Here is an 18,333-nt window from a genome sequence, read left to right as displayed (position 1 = left end):
ATCCTTATTACGTCATTTAATCATTGTTGAATGTATGTTTCTGTAAAATAGATAAATAAATAAGATAACCCACCGAGAGTACTACGGAAAATTAAAAAAAAAAACTACATACGAGTATCATATGATCAGTTCGAATAACTGCTGAGGATCGGAATAAATGGAGATTAGGGTTTGCCACAAACCAACATCAGCAGTGCGATTTTAAACGCTCTCTTGGGGGTAGGGAAAACATTGCTATCGCGTTATTTACGAACGAATGAGGAAATTCAGTGATTTTCATTTATTTTTTTATTTGTCTATCGAAATAAGCCAAAAAAAACAACATGTTTGTTATTTAAAAAAAATATATATTTGGACCCCTGTATTTAGTAGCCTTACGTGTCATGTACAAGGCTAAGGTACTCGGAAAAAACGTTTTTGTTTGTCTTGGAAATGGGATGTTCGATCACTGATTTTGATTTATTACTTTTATGAGTCCAATCACCATTGTTGCAAAGTTCAAAAACAATGGCGCGTGATAACTCCTTTTAACGAAAGTGTGGATATCTGTTAAGGATATTCCATTTTTTCTGCATTCTGCTTCAAGATAATGACGTTGTAAACTGAAAAATGGGCACTGAAATAACAGATGTTTGATACTCGGTGAAGAAAAATCATCGCATGGACAACGCATGGTCGTTATTCCTTAATTTGAGCCTATCAGGTAACTTCTCAAAGAAAACATATATGTACCGTATTATTATTATTGAAATGAGAAAAAATAACACTCACGTAGGTTTTTCAGTTGTAGTTGTCTGGCTAGTCGCCTTGGTAGTCTTGCTTGTTGTCGTGGAGCTGGTTGGCTGTTTAGTTGTGGTGGAGGTTGCGTCAGAAGGCGGAAGGTTCTCGAAGGTCATCTGGTTGGTGAGATGGGCGAGCACCTGCATGGTGACGGGCAGGTAGGAACTGGTGAAAGACGCGGACACAGTCTTCGGGGGAGGCGCGGACAGCGCGGGAGCCGTGTCACCAAAAACCTACAAATTACATTTGTGTATTTATTTACCTAATTATATATTTACCATGGGGGGAAACCGAGTGCCCAGGATAGAAAAACGTGGAAAGATTTGGAAAAAGTCTATGTCCAGCTGTGGAGAGAAACGGTCTGACAAAAATAAGATATATTTGACAGCTAATGCCTAAACTAATTATTGACCAAAATACAACTGCCCTTAGAAAAAAATGCCGAATACTTTAGTATTACTTTAAAATGTATCTTTTCATATTATTTGACACGCAACAAAGTGATAGCATTATAATAGATTAACCTAACCATAATTTGATCTAACAAAAGTAAAATTTATGTGAATCTATAATTTTTGTTAAATTACAGCAAATTCTTTTTTTAAATTTATTTAATTACACGCGTACGGAGAATCTTCATAGGTAAATCAAACATAAAAATTGTAATAACTTGATGGTAACCAATGAAAATAGAAAAAGAGTTTAATACAAAGTAAGATGTCTGAATCTGAGTGCCGTTCGAGGGAATATTTTTGGCCTCCTACCGATTGTAACGTTCTACGTGGCTCCGCTCGCTCTTACGTTTTTTTTTTTTTTTATTTATTTATAATTTTAAAAAACCCGTTAGGGTTACATTAGAAATTTAATATTGTCTAGTCATTTTATGTCTCGTCTAGTCTAGTTAGTTCAGTCATCATGTGCTTTTTCAGATTGATTTTAAATTTGTCTCCATTAAAAGTTTTCAAGTAGTAAGGTAGGTCGTTGTAGTGTTTAAGTCCATTATGTAGTATTTTTGACTGTCCTGTGTTTGTCTTTGCTTTTTCAATATGATAGTGTTTTTGTTGTCTGGTGTTATATTTATGTATGTCAGCATTTTTGACTAATATTATGTCGTCGTCTTGTATGTTTCCCAGTGTTATTTTGTGCACAATTTTTAAGGTCTCAATTTTAGTCAAGTAGTTTATGTCAAACTGGTGTGTTTTTTTGTACAGTTCAGTCGTAGAGGTCAGGTAGGGTAGGTTGTATGTTAGTTTAAGAATTTTATTTTGTTGTCTTTGTATTCTTGTTATGTCTGTCTTGTTACCAGTTCCCCAGAAGGCGATCATGTAACTCAATTTACTTTTGACATAGGCTTCGTACATCATAATTTTTTCTTTTCTTGATATAAAATCTTTAATTTTGTAGAAGAGGCTATGTAGTGATGCCATTACTTTAGTGAGTCCGTCTATGTGTTTTGTCCATTTTAATTGTCTGTCCATTGTAAGTCCTAGGTAAGTCACATGTTCTAGTTCTTTAAGAGTTTCGTTGTTTATTTTTATGTTCATGTTATGGTTCTTCTTTTGTGTTTCGAAATGTATTATATTGCATTTCTTGGCATTTAGTGTTAAGAAGTTTTTGTTTGTCCATTCTAATAGTTTTTGCACGTCATTGTTGATGGTTTTAGTCGTTTCAATGTCATTTTTGTTTTCATATAAAATTCCTAAGTCGTCCGCATAGATTGTTTTTTTTCCCATTATGTCACTGTGTATTATGTCGTTAATGTATATTATATAAAACAATGGTCCTAATATTGATCCCTGAGGTACTCCAAATTGCATTGTTGTTATTTCACTTTTGTGTTCTTCAATTTTCGTAAACTGTTTTCTTCCTTGTAGATAGTTTTTAAATATTTTGAGAGCTTGTCCCTTAACTCCTGTATGTTTTAGTTTATCTAGAAGGGTATCTATGTGGACTGTATCAAATGCCTTCTTGAAGTCAAGTATGAGTGCAGTCACTGTATTTCCTTTATCAATTTTGGTTTGTATAAAGTTGCAAACTGATGTCATTGCTGTGGAGGTACCCTTTCTTTTTTGAAATCCATGTTGGTCTTTTGCAATAAAATTAAGGTTTTCAAGGTGTTGGTATAATCGATTGTGTAGCACTTTTTCAAATATTTTACTTAGAATGGTTAAGTTTGCAATGGGTCTGTAGTAAGAAGCTAAGTTTTTTTCTCCTCCTTTGTAAATTGGTGTTATTCTTGCTAATTTCATTACTTCTGGAAAGCTTCCGTTTGCTATATGTTTATTTATCAATTTCACTATTGTCGTGGTTATTTCTTCCTTTATTTTTTTGACTGTAACAACTTTTATTTCGTCATGGCCAGGTGATGTGTTGTCTTTGAGCCCGTTTATTATTTTGCTGATTTCTTTGTTGCTCGTATATCTTAAGTAAATTTCTGCGTCATATTCTATTTTTCTAAAATTTGTTTTGGTTGTATTTTGATTTACTATAGTGCTTGCTAGTTCTTTTCCGATGTTTGTGTAATAGTTGTTTATTATATCGGCTATTTCTTTTGCATTCTGAGTCTCTTCACCATTTTCTTTTTTTAATTTAGATATGTTAGTTTTTTTGGTATCATTTTCTTGGGTAATGTTTTTAATTTCTTTCCATATTTTGTAACTGTTCCCATTAGTTTCATTTATGCGACTAGCAAAGTGTTTTTTTTTTGTTCTTTTTATGTTGTTTCTAACTTCTGCTTGCAGAATTTTAAATTGTTGGGTAAATGATGGAAAGTATTGCATTTTTTTATACAGTTGGTCTCTTGTTTTAATTTTGTTATATATTTCTTTTGTCTTCCAGCCTTCTTTAGTTGAAGTTGTATAGTTTTTAATGGTGGTTTTTGTGTTTTGTCTCGTTTCTTCTTGAATTATTTCTTGTAGTTCCTTAAAACTTTCAATGTTGAGATGATTTGTTATTTTTGTTATGTTTTCTTTAAGTTTTGCATAGTCAATTTTTTTAGAGGCATACTTTTGTAGGCTTTTTTTGGGATTGTTTGGTGGTATTTTCAATTGTATGTCTATTTGTCTGTGGTCACTTAGTGGGGTGTCGGTAAGGTAAACTTCTATTTTCTCTTTTGGTTTTATATTTGTTATTACATGATCTATTATTGAATTTTGTCCTCGTTGGTTTTTTCTGGTGTATTCTTTGTCAGTTTTTCGGTTGATAATTTTTAGGTTTTTGCTTTTAAGCATATTTATGTAGTCTTTAACGTCGTTATGTGTGTCTAGTAAATTAATGTTAAGGTCTCCGATAATGATGCTTTTTTCAGTTCCGTGATTATTTAGTGTTCGGTCGAGGTATTCGATGTAGTCTTTTATTTTATTTTTTCCAGGTTGCCTGTAAATTGCATATATTGTGAGTTTTGGGTCTATTACCTGTAATTTAATGATATTGTTTTTTTCCTTATAGGCTTCGATATTTTCTAATTTAAAATCGTGTTGATTATCTATATGTATGGATACTCCTCCTCCTTTTCCATTTCTGCATGAGTGCACTGCTTCGTAGTTTTTTATTTTGTATGTGTTTGTTTCATGTTCTTGCAGCCAAGTTTCAGTGAGTATGATTATGTTTGGCTTAATTTTCATGTTTGCTATTTGCATATTAAGCTCATCTATTTTCGATTTGATTCCTCGGATATTAAAGTATAGAATTTTAATGTTATTATTTTTTTCATGTCTTATCTTCCCTGAATTTAATCTAAAAAATCTGTTTTCCGTTTTACTGCCTCTATTTTTCTTTTATAAGTGGGGCATTCTATGCTCCATGATGGATGGTTATCATTGAGCTGGAGCTTTAGTCGGTCGTTTACTTTTCTGCAATTTATGCATTTATGGTTGTTTGCTTCAGTGGTGCATTCACTATAACTGTGATTGCCTGCGCACCTAGAGCAGGACTTGTTGTTTTTGCAATGCTGGGCTTTGTGATTATATCCATTACATTTGTAACAACGTAGTATAGAGAAATGTGTGTATACTGAGCACCTATCCCATCCAATGTTGATTTTTTCGTTCTGAAGCATCTTTTCATACGTCTTTCCGTCTACTTCCAGAAAAACGACAAAATATGTTTCATCTTTACGATTTTTCATCTCTTTTATATACTTAACTGAAATTTTACTATTTGCTTCAAAGTTATTTTGTATTTGGATTTTTTCCTCAATTTCTTCTGGATCGAGTTTTTCGGTTAGGCCAATGATCTTTAAAATTGGTTTTTTCTTTTCTGGAATATTTACTTCATATTTGTCTCCTAATTTTCTTCTTACTTCTTCTCGCATAGTGATTGTGTCTTCTTGCCCTTTACATGTTATAAATATAGATCCTTTTTTCAAGTTTCTTATACCAGTTACTCCCTTTTCAACAGGGTCGATGTGTTTTTTAATATCCTTTGTCGTTGTCTCAGCTGATTGCTCGCTTTTTGGTTTGATAATAATCATTGGGTCCGCTTTTTTAGTTTGGTTAAAGTACGTAGTATTGGTTTGTTCTGGTTTTGTATTCAATATTTTGATTTTTTCATTTATTTCCGATATATTTTTTACTATTTGAGTAGTCAGAGGCCTTAAAATCTTCAATTCTCCTCTCATTTCCGCATTTTCTGATACTAGTTTTGCTATAATGTGATATAGGTTATCGGTTTCTGCGTTTATTTTGTCTCGTTGAAGAACTGAAAACTTCATTTTCCCTTCTGACATTATTGATTTTATATTTTGTATAAACGTGCGGGCTTCAATCAGGGGATTTTGGTAATACATATTTGACGTTTCCAAAGTTTCACCTTGCAGGGAGCTATCATTGCCTGGGCTTTTTGTGTATTCCTCTGGGTCAGAGTTTCCCTCTGAGAGAGATCTGACGATTTTGTTTCTCTCCTCGTTCTGTTTAGGTGATCTTGGTGTCAATGTTGATTTGTTAAATGGGTTGATAGGTGTGTTACTGTACATTTTTTTTTTTTTTTTTTTTTTTTTTTTTTTTTTTTTGTTATGACTGGCACCGCAGCACCATCTCTTGAGCAGTGAGTGTCATTACCTCACTATAGTAATAATAAAAAAAACATAAATATGTTTTAAAAACGAAAAAAAATGGTAAGAAAAACAGACAGAAGAATTGAAGGAATATAGATGTTCAAATATAGGCAGAATGGTGAATGTAACCAGTGTGTTAAGTGGCCACTTAAACCAGCTAATGACAGGTCACAAGCCCTGTAGATGCCTAGATTTCGACATTCCCTTCTCTAAAATGTTCTCCATCTCTATTGTAATTTGTTATTTGTCTTATTATTTTTATTTGTAGTATTAGGGCATAGTAACTAGGTACTCCTACTTAATCCTACAATTTCAATGAAGTACAGATTGGTCAGTCTCATGGTGTACTACAGGTTAGTGGGTTTGTTAAAAAGTACACAATAAATATCAATTCTCCCCAGGTAATTATATCGTGCCGTGTGGGGTGGTACGATCCAATCCGTTTGAAATTGGAAATAGTGAATTTCACCTCACATACTCGTATATAGAGTTGTTTAACAGGGAGTGTTTAAGTGTCTGGATGGTCGGATGGTCGGAATTCAATGTATTCTAGGATATCTCTTTTGTCAAAGGGACCACAAAGGCCGTAGGTCAAACAGAAAAGAGGGAAATGAGACGATTTGTATTCTGTGCCCGAGTGGAATTCAAATACAAGGCCGTTATCACCAAACTGTACAAAAGTTACTCCAAGATGACAATGTTTTCAGATGCTGCAAATGTAAGTGAACGAGGAAGTTCAGCGCTACGGGAAATAGGATATTGTTATGTACTCAGGTGGTTGAAGATACAGTAATAACTCGGTAGTACACACAGAATATGCATCTCAAATCTAGTCACCTATTTATAATGCAAATATAGATAACTAAGAGAGAATCCAGAGAAAGTTCCCACGATACGTTAACTATAAGATGGGTCTACCCCTTTCTAAGATATCGTATGATTTATTACTACAAAATTTGCAAATATCTCCCCTTTCAACTAGATGCATAGTAGCTGATGTTGTCACACTACACAATATTGTAAATAATGTTATAGATTGTTCATGCTTGCTAAATAAAATAAACTTTAGGATTCCATTTAAGACCACCAGATGTACTTTCTACACAAAATTATTTCAAATAAATTATGCTCAGTTCTCTCCGTTATGCGTTAGTGCGATAACATCTAAATGCCAAAAAAAATTGTGATCTTTTTGATATATTCAATACTTCGCCTGCGTTAATCAAATAAAAAATTACGGAAAGAACAAAATAAAAAGTAATTAAAAACAATGTTTAAATTAGCCACTCTTTTGCTACTTAATTATTATATTGATGAAATAACATTTCTTTATTTGTTTTACATATGTGCGTGCATTTTTTTTTTCGGTTTTATTCTTTTAGATATTAAATAACACTTTGTAAAAAGCAAATTGCGTACTTTTAAATAACACTTTTTTTATATATTTTTAACTATGTTTTTATTACCTTACGTTTTAAACCTTTGTATAACTGCTACCCATTATTTTTTATAAACTTAACTATGTATTAAATAAGCAAATTTATATAATATAAGGCGTTTAAAGTATGAAACAAAAATGTTGAAATTGTTATTATTTTTGTATTTATTGATTGTAATGCAAGTTGTAATTATTTAACAACCATCTAAAAAAATTCGTTACATTACATTAAAATTTCATACATAAAATACACAAAATACCCATTTTCAGTCTATATTTGAGAGATTCTTACTTGTTCTGCATTTTCTACCGAGTAAAGTCGATATGTGATTCGGTATATTGCATTGGTATGTGATAAACCAAATATTTTTTTGTACGAAAAGATTTTCGGTCTTACAAAAATATTTTGTATTGACAGTGAAAAGAAGAGAGAATGAAATTTGAGAAGATATTTCCTTTGATGGAGAAAGTCGAGAGGTCCTTTACTGGTTAGGCAAATTGGCCTAACCAGTAAAGGACCTCTCTACAGTAAAAGGCACTACATACATAGGCGACTTAAGATGGATGCTGGAATATGTCAAGCAGAACAAAAACCTCGCTTTTCTGTAGTCAAGTAGCGAAATGAAAAAAATCAGCTAATACGGAAAAAACCTTCGCGAAATAAAAAAAGTATTCAGTATTGTTAGATACTAAAACGAGCTTATTTAGTGGGCATAGAAAATGTTGTATGTATTTTGTTCATATGAATATACAATTAAAATACTTTGTTAAATTTATTGTTGATTCTTTTAGAAAAACTTTATTACACATAAAAATAAAAGTGTTTCCATTATCACGTAAAGTGGGTTTTCCAGGAAAACAGAATGAACAATTATGTCGGATACTGTATGTTTCTGTAAATAAATACGTATTATAATAGAACTCTATATATGACCCATGTACGTGAAATTATATAAAAAAAAAATAATCAAAAAAGAAAAAGAAAAAAATTTGAAATGAGGAAGTTCAAAGTTTTTTTAATTTTTATATATTTGTTTAAATACTATTAAACTTAACCAAATAATGTGTTTTTTAATTTTTTTATGTATCTTATTTTCATCGCTGTGATTATTTTAAGTTTTGTATTTCTGAAATGATATAAAACCTTATTAGCTAAGCTTATATGTTTTCCCTCTCTTTTGTAATAAATTTAAATATTGATAAGTCTCTAGGGAGGAAATCCAGCCAGCCTGCAAGCATTTGGACAAACTCAAACATTGTTGAATGAAGCTAATAAGGCTTTATTTTGTTATAATTTTGTAATTTTATATTGTTTTCACTAAAAAATCTAGTTTTTAAGCCCTTGGTTAAGCCATCTTAAAGCCATTAAAGTTAAACAGTCATTTAAATGTTTATTTTTTAATTTATTTTTTAAAAAAACAACACATTTTACAAACAAAATATATTTACAAATGAACCTAAATGTAGTTAAATAATAGTTTTTACATATTACTAAATACAATTTCTAAAAAACATACTTGCGTGGCTATTCCGTAAGAGTGCACTTGTAAAAAAAATATCATAAATAAAAAAAAAAAGGTTTTCGTTAGCTACGGTCTCAATAAATCTTATCATTAACAGTTTTTCATGGAACAACCCCAGATTAGTAGAGAAAATAAATATAATTTATTATCATGTTATAAACATAATAGTATACATTTATACAAAGTTGCTTTGACTGTCTAAAAAGAAGGGTTATTTACCTCATTAAAGACAGTAAAAAAATATATAAAAAACAGAAATCAATACACAGAAAAAATAAATAAAGGTAGTAGATTTAGTGAAAAACATGGTAAATTACATTGTAAAAAAAATATAGTAAAAATGTGGTAAAAGACAAAGTAAAAAAAACACATTTAAAAACCCTGTAAAATATGTAGTAAAAACAAAATACAAAGTAGGAAACATAGTAAAACAAATGAAATAATAAATAAATGATATCAAAGTATATAAAATACTCGTACAACTTAAATTAGAATTATTTTTCATAATTAAGGAAGGCTTTAGTATTTTCTTTGCAGTTTAAAAAAAAATATTTTGAATATATCATATTTTATTTATTTTTTACATTTTTTTTTGCACTACAACAGGCCAGGAGGCCTAATTACAGTGGTGAATTACATCACAGAGCACCCAGGCTTGACAAAAATCACATTTGTAATTTTTGTGTTCTCACCGGGAATCGAACCCGGAACCTTCCGTGCGTAAGTCAAGCGTCTTGACCACTACACCACGGAGGCCGCCAATTTATTTATTTATTCAAATAAAGATACACATTTCCAAAAATGTATAATGTATCCCTAACTCTGTAAGGCCAAGAGCCCTGTGTTGAGTTGGGATACAGCAAAATAAAAAGTGGAAGCATGCATATTATTGAAGAATACTACAAATATTTTTTTTGCGTGAACATAAATTTTAATAAACATTTGGACAACACGGATATACGACCTATACATAGAGTGGGCATTTTGTTTTGAGCTTTTTCTACCAACGAACTTAAAAGAGAGTGGTGTAGACTGGTCAGGGTTTTTGTTTGTACTTACCAATTTTTGCAATTTAGGGTATTAAAAGCAAACTTAGAAATCTCCACAGAAAACGAAAAATTAGTTATTGATGCCAAAATAAACTATCCATAAAAGCACCCCTACCTAAATAATAGCGAAATTTAAATCCTTCCCCAAATCTTGCGTAAACAGATTTCAATTATGCTACTTGATACCGGAAACTTAGCATTCTCAATTGAGTTTGGGAAGCATAATTAGACATCTCAAAATTATTATTTTTTCAATTTTTTTTGCAAATATCTCAGTTTTTACAATAAATCTCAGTAACTCTCAAAGGAGATTCCTACGTTTGCTTCTAAGTTTCTTTGTGCTCAAAATGATTTAAAATGTATAACGTATGATTTACTAACAATATTAATATTAATATAATACTTAACTTAAAAAGATACTGAATGCAATAGATGTGGGATCTGGTAAGGAGTTTGAATGACAGGGAGAGGACACAGGAAAAACACATTAACAAAAATTAAGCGTTTAATTGTGTACATGTTTCAGGGTTTTTTAAATGTTTTAAAAAAACATTATTGTTTAATTTCTAAGGCTGTACTAAGTACCCTTTAAGTTATATGAGATAAAAAGTTTTAAATTATCCCGAGCGTCTCAGAAACATGACAATGTTTTCTCTGCATAATAGTTCTTATCAGTTTGCGTGTGGGCGTAGGTTGGATTCTGACAAAGGATGAAATACGTAAGGGTAGGTAGTTTTTCAGATAACCTACCCTTATTGCTGCTCCTGCTCCACAAATCTTGAACGCTGAATATTTATGATGCACTAAAGTCTTTAGGTTAAGCTACCTATCTGAAGGTTTAAATGGCGTTAACTTTTGTAACAGGCGTTTTTGTTATTAATTAAAAATATTAAATTATTCGTGCACTATCATCATAATTAAAATTAAAATTGGTAAAAAGAACCTTTTCATACTTTAAATTATATCAGGTGTTAACATAAGTTTTGTCCTTTTTTCCAATTTTAAAAATGAGTATCAAAAGTAAAACAAAATGTCGTGTTTGCTCGTGTCGAAATGTCGTGTTTGCCTTGACGTTACAAATATTACTTTTTTAGTTACAAGCTTTCAAAATATTATGTCAGGTAGACGAAAGTGAGTATTTTCGAAACGTTCTGTTCGCGTTCAATAGAGGGAATGAACTGCCAACGTTGCTCCCGATATTTGAACAGTGTAGGATGAAAATTCTATGAATTAAGTTATTGACGAATTTGTTGTAAAATAATGTAGCAAAACCTATTATTGACCAATTTATTGTAATTTTTTATTGTTGTGTCGTCTTGTTCTCTTTATTTGTAAAAACAACGGACGCAATTTATGTTAACACCCGATATATTGATTTTTGAAAATAAATAACTACTGTAATGTTTGACATGTACTCATAACGACAGATATGTTTTACCGTAGAATCTTTATAAAAAAACTCGTATTCTTATTCCCATTGTTGTAGATCTTTATTTTTTGGGGGTCTTTGCCAAACATGCTTCTGACGTCACTGTGACATGTTACATCTATTGTAATGGAGAGAAAAGAAAGTTGGCGCATCGAATATCATCTATTGCTCCCGGTTTTTTTATATTTATTTATAAACCCTTACAGATTACATTAATTTAAAAACAACAATTTCTTTTTTAAAAATTCATATTATGTTAATGATAATATTTTTTACATCTTTTGAAAAGTTTGTCTGAGTCTTTTGTTTAGTTTTGTCTTGTAGTTTATTGTATAATTTCAGTCCCTGATTTATTAGTCTCCATTGTCCTTGATATTCTTGTATTATATCTATGTTTATTGCATTTTTTTTTTAGTTTTAGTTCTTTGTAAACAATGATATCAGTGACTAACTTATGAATACAATAAATTAGAATGAAATTAAAGATTCTAGTTGAAAAGTGCATTAACATTGACTCGTTTAGTTTTTTTTTGAGAGTTCTTTAGTTGATGTTAGATAAGCGAGGTCATAAACTAGCTTCAATATTTTATTTTGCTGTCGTTGTAGTATGTTTATGTCATTTTGGTTTCCTGAACCCCTTCGTTGTTACAAACATATTTTAGATTTGACTTAGGCTTCATACATAAGAATTTATTCCGTTTTTTGATCAATGTTTTTGATTTTTGAAAAAAGACTCGATAATGTTGCTATTTTGCTAATTACATTATTGATGTGAGTTGTCCATGTCAATTGTCTGTCTATTGTTAGTCCTAAATATTTAAAATGTTCAATTTCAATAAGTCGTTCTTTGTTTATGCATGCATCTATTTTATGACTTTTTTTCTAGATTCAAAATGGATAATATTGCATTGTTTTTCATTAAATGTAAGTAAGTTTGTGTTTGTCCATTTAGCAAACACAGTTAGGTCTTTGTTTATGTCATTGTTTGTTAATACTGCAGTTTGATTTTAATAGACTAGTCCAATGTCATCGGCATATATAAATATTTTTTCTTTAAAATTGTATAGTGATATTTGTTTTAAATCACGAAAAAATTTGTTTATTAATGCAAAGTTAAAGAACTAACATTGTGGGTATTCATTCCCTATAATTTAATTATATGACATCTTAATTATAATAACAATAGAAGAACTTTGTTTTTAACCACACATTTTGGGCGAAAATAAGTAATTTAAAAAAATATTTGTGATTAAAAACATAGTTGTTTTATTTTATTTTTAATTATATTTTCTTTAATGTTCATTAAATATACAGCACTTAATGTATGCAGGTGGTTTAATATTTATGTTCCCGATTTATAAAATTGCCTGTAAAGGGTTAAAGAAAATAAATTTATGTTCAGAAAGGGATTAATTTAGAATTCTGCGTCAACCCTTGTCCTTTGTAGCTGGTTGTCAGGGCTCTCATCAGGATCTGTGTACTAATAGGACAATAAGTCATTGAGAGGGTCAAAGGGAAGAGAATCTTAGTGAGCGGTATATTTTCATTTAGAATGACAGCCTTCGAAAGTGATTGCAAATGAAGTGATAAATAAGCTTGGAGTTTTTAGAAGGTCCTAAGAATTCATAGAAATTGAAATAATCTTAATAAATATTTACCCATAGCCACTTACCAACCTCCCGGTTTCGAGACACACTATAAATATTTACCATGGGCGTGTCTCTATTGATTAGCTTATTTGATAAATTGTTCTCAAGGAAACTCCCAGTTTTATCTGCCGTTTTTTGGAGGAACAGCATATAAATACGATAAATAATTTTGAAAAACGGAAAATGTACCGAAATAAAAAATTTCTTTCTGACTCTTTCTTAAAAAAAAAAACAGAATCGGTTATGTTTTGAGGTACGGAAAACGAGAGAACAAACGTCGATCTTTGTTAAGCATATCAGTCCGACGTGCAGTTGTCTTTTTCGGACATTACCGGGGAGGCATTTACGAGATAGTGACAGAAAAACAATCTTTAAATACCTATTCATTAAATTTGTCTGGCAACACAAATCCTCTTAAGCTTTTATTATTTGTATGTATAATGAGGAACTTCAGCCCTACGGGAAATTGGATACAAAAAATGTTCTCTGGAGCGGGGTAAAAAATAGAGCATTAAATTGTACGCAAAGTTTCTTGAAAATGTACGGAAAAATAATAAAAAATATTTAAATAAAAACGCACTACTTTGAATGATGTCACTGGTTCATATGAATCGACCTATGATCTGAGAGCTATGGAAGATTTCCGGTCGACTTGTCGTTTTTGGGCCAATGAGAAGAACTGAATAAGAATAAGCGGAAATGAACCTCTGACGTCACAAGCGGAGTTATTTCCGAAATACAAAACTTCGTAGCGCTTATAATACTATACATAAAAATAGATTTTTTTGGCTTAAGTTAATAGTCTATTGACAAATAATAATAAATTAAAAAAACCACCGAACTTCCTCATTTAAACTCCAGTATTTTTATTAGAGTAATTATTGAAATTGATTATGTGATTTGCAGGTTCGGAGAAGTTCTTTAATACAAATGTAAAAATTTCTTGATGTTCATCCAACGTAAACCAAAGGACGATTGTTGCATTTTAATAATTAAACTCTCGAGATTGGTGGACCTAGAAAAGTCGGCAAGTGGTTCTATAAAAATATCTGATAACATTTATTGAAAGATTGGCCACAATTATAAGATGAAACGCGGTCTCACTTTTCTTCATACAAACGTATTCCCGTATTTTCTCCCTGGACTATGGCACTAGAGCAATTATTTTTTGATACACTATAGATATTTACCATTGGCGTGTCCCTATCGACATGTCTTTTTTGGTAAATAGTTTAATATGGGAGCTAGCGCTATCCAAGATCCCTTAAAAGCGCACAGTTTTATTTGCCGTATTAAAACGTATGAACTAATATGATATCTATTAAAAAAAAAAAAAATACCGATACAGAAAATTTAATTTTGATGCTCTTTCTAAAAAAAATCCGATTATAAACACGCGTTTGTGCATAATGTTTCAGTAAATATTAAAATAAAAAAATAATTTGGCGTTACACCGATTTATTTAATTAATTAAAAAAATAATAAATAAAAACAATTTTTTTGTTAATTGTTTTTGGTTTTTTGTAATCCGAAAGCGTTTATAAATAAATGTCAAATAAAAAAAAAACATTTAAAAATGGTCAAATTTACTGTGATAAGTTATATCATGATGTACGTATTCACGTAAACGCCCGCCGGGTTTTTTGAATCCCATTTTTCTCATCATACATTCTTTAATTTTTTTAAATATTGTATTAAATAAAATAACATGCACCTAGATCATAGAGATTATAAGCATAAATCATTGCCAAACATCTTATCCTTTTCAATATCTGATGGGAAATTTTGAGAACGCGTTTACCATTTTATAATTTGAAATACACGAAAGCGTTTGTGTTTCTTACAAATTTTAGTTTGTTTGGCAATACGTTTTTATAACGTTTGCAAAAGATCTCATCAATCTACTATCGAATTATACTTAACTCATGTAAAAACTATCATTAAAATTGGCATTAATATTAATAAAAAGATTGTAATCGGTTTATGCGATTTAAATTATTGTTTAGCCTTGTTATTATAATCAATAAAACATCATGACAGTCATTAATATGATAACAATCTATAATAGACCATTATACACGCATAATTTATATCAAATCGTTGAAAGGATTGTGTGTACAGGATTTGGACCGAATCAATATTTTTTTACAGTACGGTTTTGTGTTAAAATATAACCCTAAGCCTAAACACCTTTGTTCAACTAAATACTCTCAAGTAAAAGTCCTGCAGAAGGAAATTAAGTGGAGATAAGCCCGCATTGTTGTGTAGTGGTTGGCGCGTTCGCCTCCGTTTTTGAGGTCCAGGGTTCAATTTATAGCAGTGGTCGTAAAATATAGGCATTAAAGGTGCTTCCACACTACAATTTCATTGTTACTGGAGTGGTACTTGAAGCGTAAGACTGATTACCTTACCTTCTAAGAAACTAAAAATGATGTGGATACGCCGAGGTTGGAGTATCAATTCATTGCCCTATGCACCAATGGGTGTAGATAGAAATTATGATGATGATTCTTGCATAATACACTCAATATTTTTGGATTCCACTAGATTTCCAAATAATGTAACTTTACACAGATGCAATATTATTCATATGTTTTTCAAAAAGTTTAATAATCTTCCAGAAATCTAAAATTAATATTAAATATTAAAACATTTCAATCTAAATAAAAAAAACACATGAGACCTCCCCTGCCTTAACTCTATTTAGTAGAAAATTGTGTATCTTCTTTAATATAACATCTTAAGAAATCTGTTTTAGATAGTAAGAATAAAATGTAAATCAAATTTACATTTAACAACAGAGATGAAGAACATTTTAAAGAAGACAATATAGATGTTTAGGCATCTACAGGGCTTACGACCTGTCATTGGCTGGTTTAAGTGGCCACTTTACACAATGTGTAACATTCACCATTCTGCCCATATTTGAACATCTATATTACTTCAATTCTTTCATCTGTTGATGTTTGTGAAGTCAATGAATCCAGTCCTTGTCTGCAGAAATTTGGACAAACTCAAAATATTGTTAGTATAAATAAAATATTTTATGTTTATTTAATTTGTTTATTTATTTTTGCACCACAACAGGCCAGGAGGCCCAATTACAGTGGTGAATTACATCACAGAACACCAGGCTTGAGAAAAATCACATTTCAATTTTTGTCTTCTCACCGGGAATCGACCCGGAACCTTTCGTGTGTGAGTCAAGCGTCTTGATCACTACACCACGGAGGCCGCCTATATACGAGTATACATATGTATAAAAATAAATGTAAAATGAACTCCCTCTCTAAACACGAGTTTTCACTCTATTAGAGAGGTAGAAACGTTATTATTTAATATGCATGTACCAACCATTTTGTAATTTTATACTTATTTTGTGAATTTTTTTTTCAAGAAATATAAAAAAAATAAATACATGCAGAGAATATCGCCGCACACCCAGATTACTTCTGAGACAAATGTTGGTGTCTTAGTAAGGTGCTACAATTTTTATCCATAGAAGAGAATAGATGTTATGCAGTGATGCATAAGGCACTGCATTGGTAAAACAAATGCAGCGTTGTTCGATCGTCTATTACATGAACGTAAGGTGATTAGTCTTAGGCTTAAGGTGGTAGTCCTAAACGCTGAAATATTGCAGTTCAAAAAACCTTTAAAGCCGATGTTTCTCGTCCACGCTGCCAATAATTGAACCCCAGACTACGAGAATAATAAGCAAACGCGTCAACCCTGACACGTCAACCCTGACACAACGAGGCCGACCTACCTCCACTAGATTTCCACTAGAGTCGAAAACACCTATCCAGGGTTGTAGTTCTATTTTACACTCAAAATTTAATTAGTTATCCGACTATTCAGTTAATAATAAATTATTTATTTGTATGTTTAAAAAATCACATATGCAAAATGACTAACCAATATTCTACTTAAGCACTACGAATAATTCAAACAAGCGAAGCAGTGCGGAATACTTCTAAGAATCAATCGTTTCCTTAATGGACAATGCCTGTTCTAAGCAACCGATATGTTGCGGCAAAAATACATGAACTTATTTGCAAACGAGTAAAGTTTTTATTTATTTAAAAAAAAAATATGAGTACATATTGTGGAATTGAATTTTCAATGTATGTATGTTCACTAGGGATGGAATGATTGAGAAAGATATTAAAAGGAGGGTGAGTGCCGGGAACAGAGTAAACGGTGCACTTAAATCGACCTTGGCAAATAAATGTTTGTCACAAGAGGCAAAATTGGCATTTGGCAAATTTCATTTCATTTCATTTCATTTCAATTCATTTCATTTCATTTCGTTTTATTTAATTTCATTTCATTTCATTCTCTCTCTACTCAACTCAACTCTGCGACCTAGAGTATGCCGATGATGCGGTTATAATTGACGATTCAGTCAGGGGTCTTCGGGCCACTGTAAGTACTCCGCATGCATGGGTTTATAATCAATATTGCTAAAACCCATGTACTGTGTAACACTTCGTGCCTCGATGCCCAAAATCCCCTGACTCTGTCAAACCAAGTCATCGAAAGGGTCGGGAGTATATGTTACGGAAAATGGCAGGTTTAAAAAAGAACTGGGAGTGCGGCTAGGAATAGCAGGCGCCACATTCAATAGTATGAAGGCTGTCTGGATATCTGATATTTACTCAGTGAAAACCAAATGCCGCCTATATAACGCCTGCATAACACTTATTCTCCTCTACGGATGCGAATCGTGGCACTTCACCAAGGCTCAAATCAGCAAAATTCTGAGTTTTGAGAATAGGTGTCTTAGAAGAATCTTGGGTGTGCGGTGGTTTGACTTTGTGATGAATGAAGTATTAAGAGAACGGATGCAGCAAACTCCGGTGACAACTGTCATCAAGCGGAGGCGATACGGTTAGCTTGGCCATGTACTGCGGATGCCTTCTGAGAGCCTTAACTACGCTTGCCCACTTTAAAAGGCATCAGGTTCTTGACGTCCTGGACGTCCACTGCTGACTGTTCGTCGGTAGTTCGTATCAGAACTACGGGACGCGAACCTTACGCGGGAGGATGCACAGGAGCTGGCAGCCGACAGAGATACTTGGAGGATCTTTTTGGACACCATATGCTAGAACTAGGGAGCGGACACGGAATAATAATAATAAAAATATTAATGAACAGATTTAAAAAATAATAAAAACATGTACGAGTATAAAATAATAATAATAATAATATTTATTTGTCTTTATTTTTATTTTTTTTATTTTCTTCTGAGTATGTTTTGTAATTCGAAATGTAAAAAGATTTATTTGATTTTATTGGTTGGTTGGAAGAAATCGCCATCTGGCAATAAGCTTGCCAATGTTCAATTAACATTATGTTCAAAAAGTTAAATAAATAAATATATTAGTATGAATTTAATATAATAGATAA

General features: G+C 31.5%; 1 protein-coding gene across 2 annotated transcripts in view; it reads right to left on the bottom strand.

Moving 5' to 3' along the window:
* The window catches only part of LOC148283936 (uncharacterized), a 62,827-nt gene that overhangs the window by 5,032 nt on the left and 39,462 nt on the right, over positions 1 to 18,333 (bottom strand). For both annotated transcript variants that reach the window (XM_088242902.1, XM_088242903.1), the window contains exon 3: positions 772 to 1,013. In XM_088242902.1, coding sequence (XP_088099028.1) covers positions 772 to 1,013 — 242 coding nt within the window. The remainder of the gene's footprint in view (positions 1 to 771; positions 1,014 to 18,333) is intronic.

Source organism: Micrasema longulum, unplaced genomic scaffold, assembly GCF_059751315.1.
Source record: "Micrasema longulum isolate JH-2025_06_02 unplaced genomic scaffold, ASM5975131v1 h1tg000177l, whole genome shotgun sequence".
NCBI lineage: Eukaryota > Metazoa > Arthropoda > Insecta > Trichoptera > Brachycentridae > Micrasema > Micrasema longulum.
Note: the sequence above shows the minus strand (reverse complement) of the source record. Positions and strands in the feature narration are given on the sequence as shown.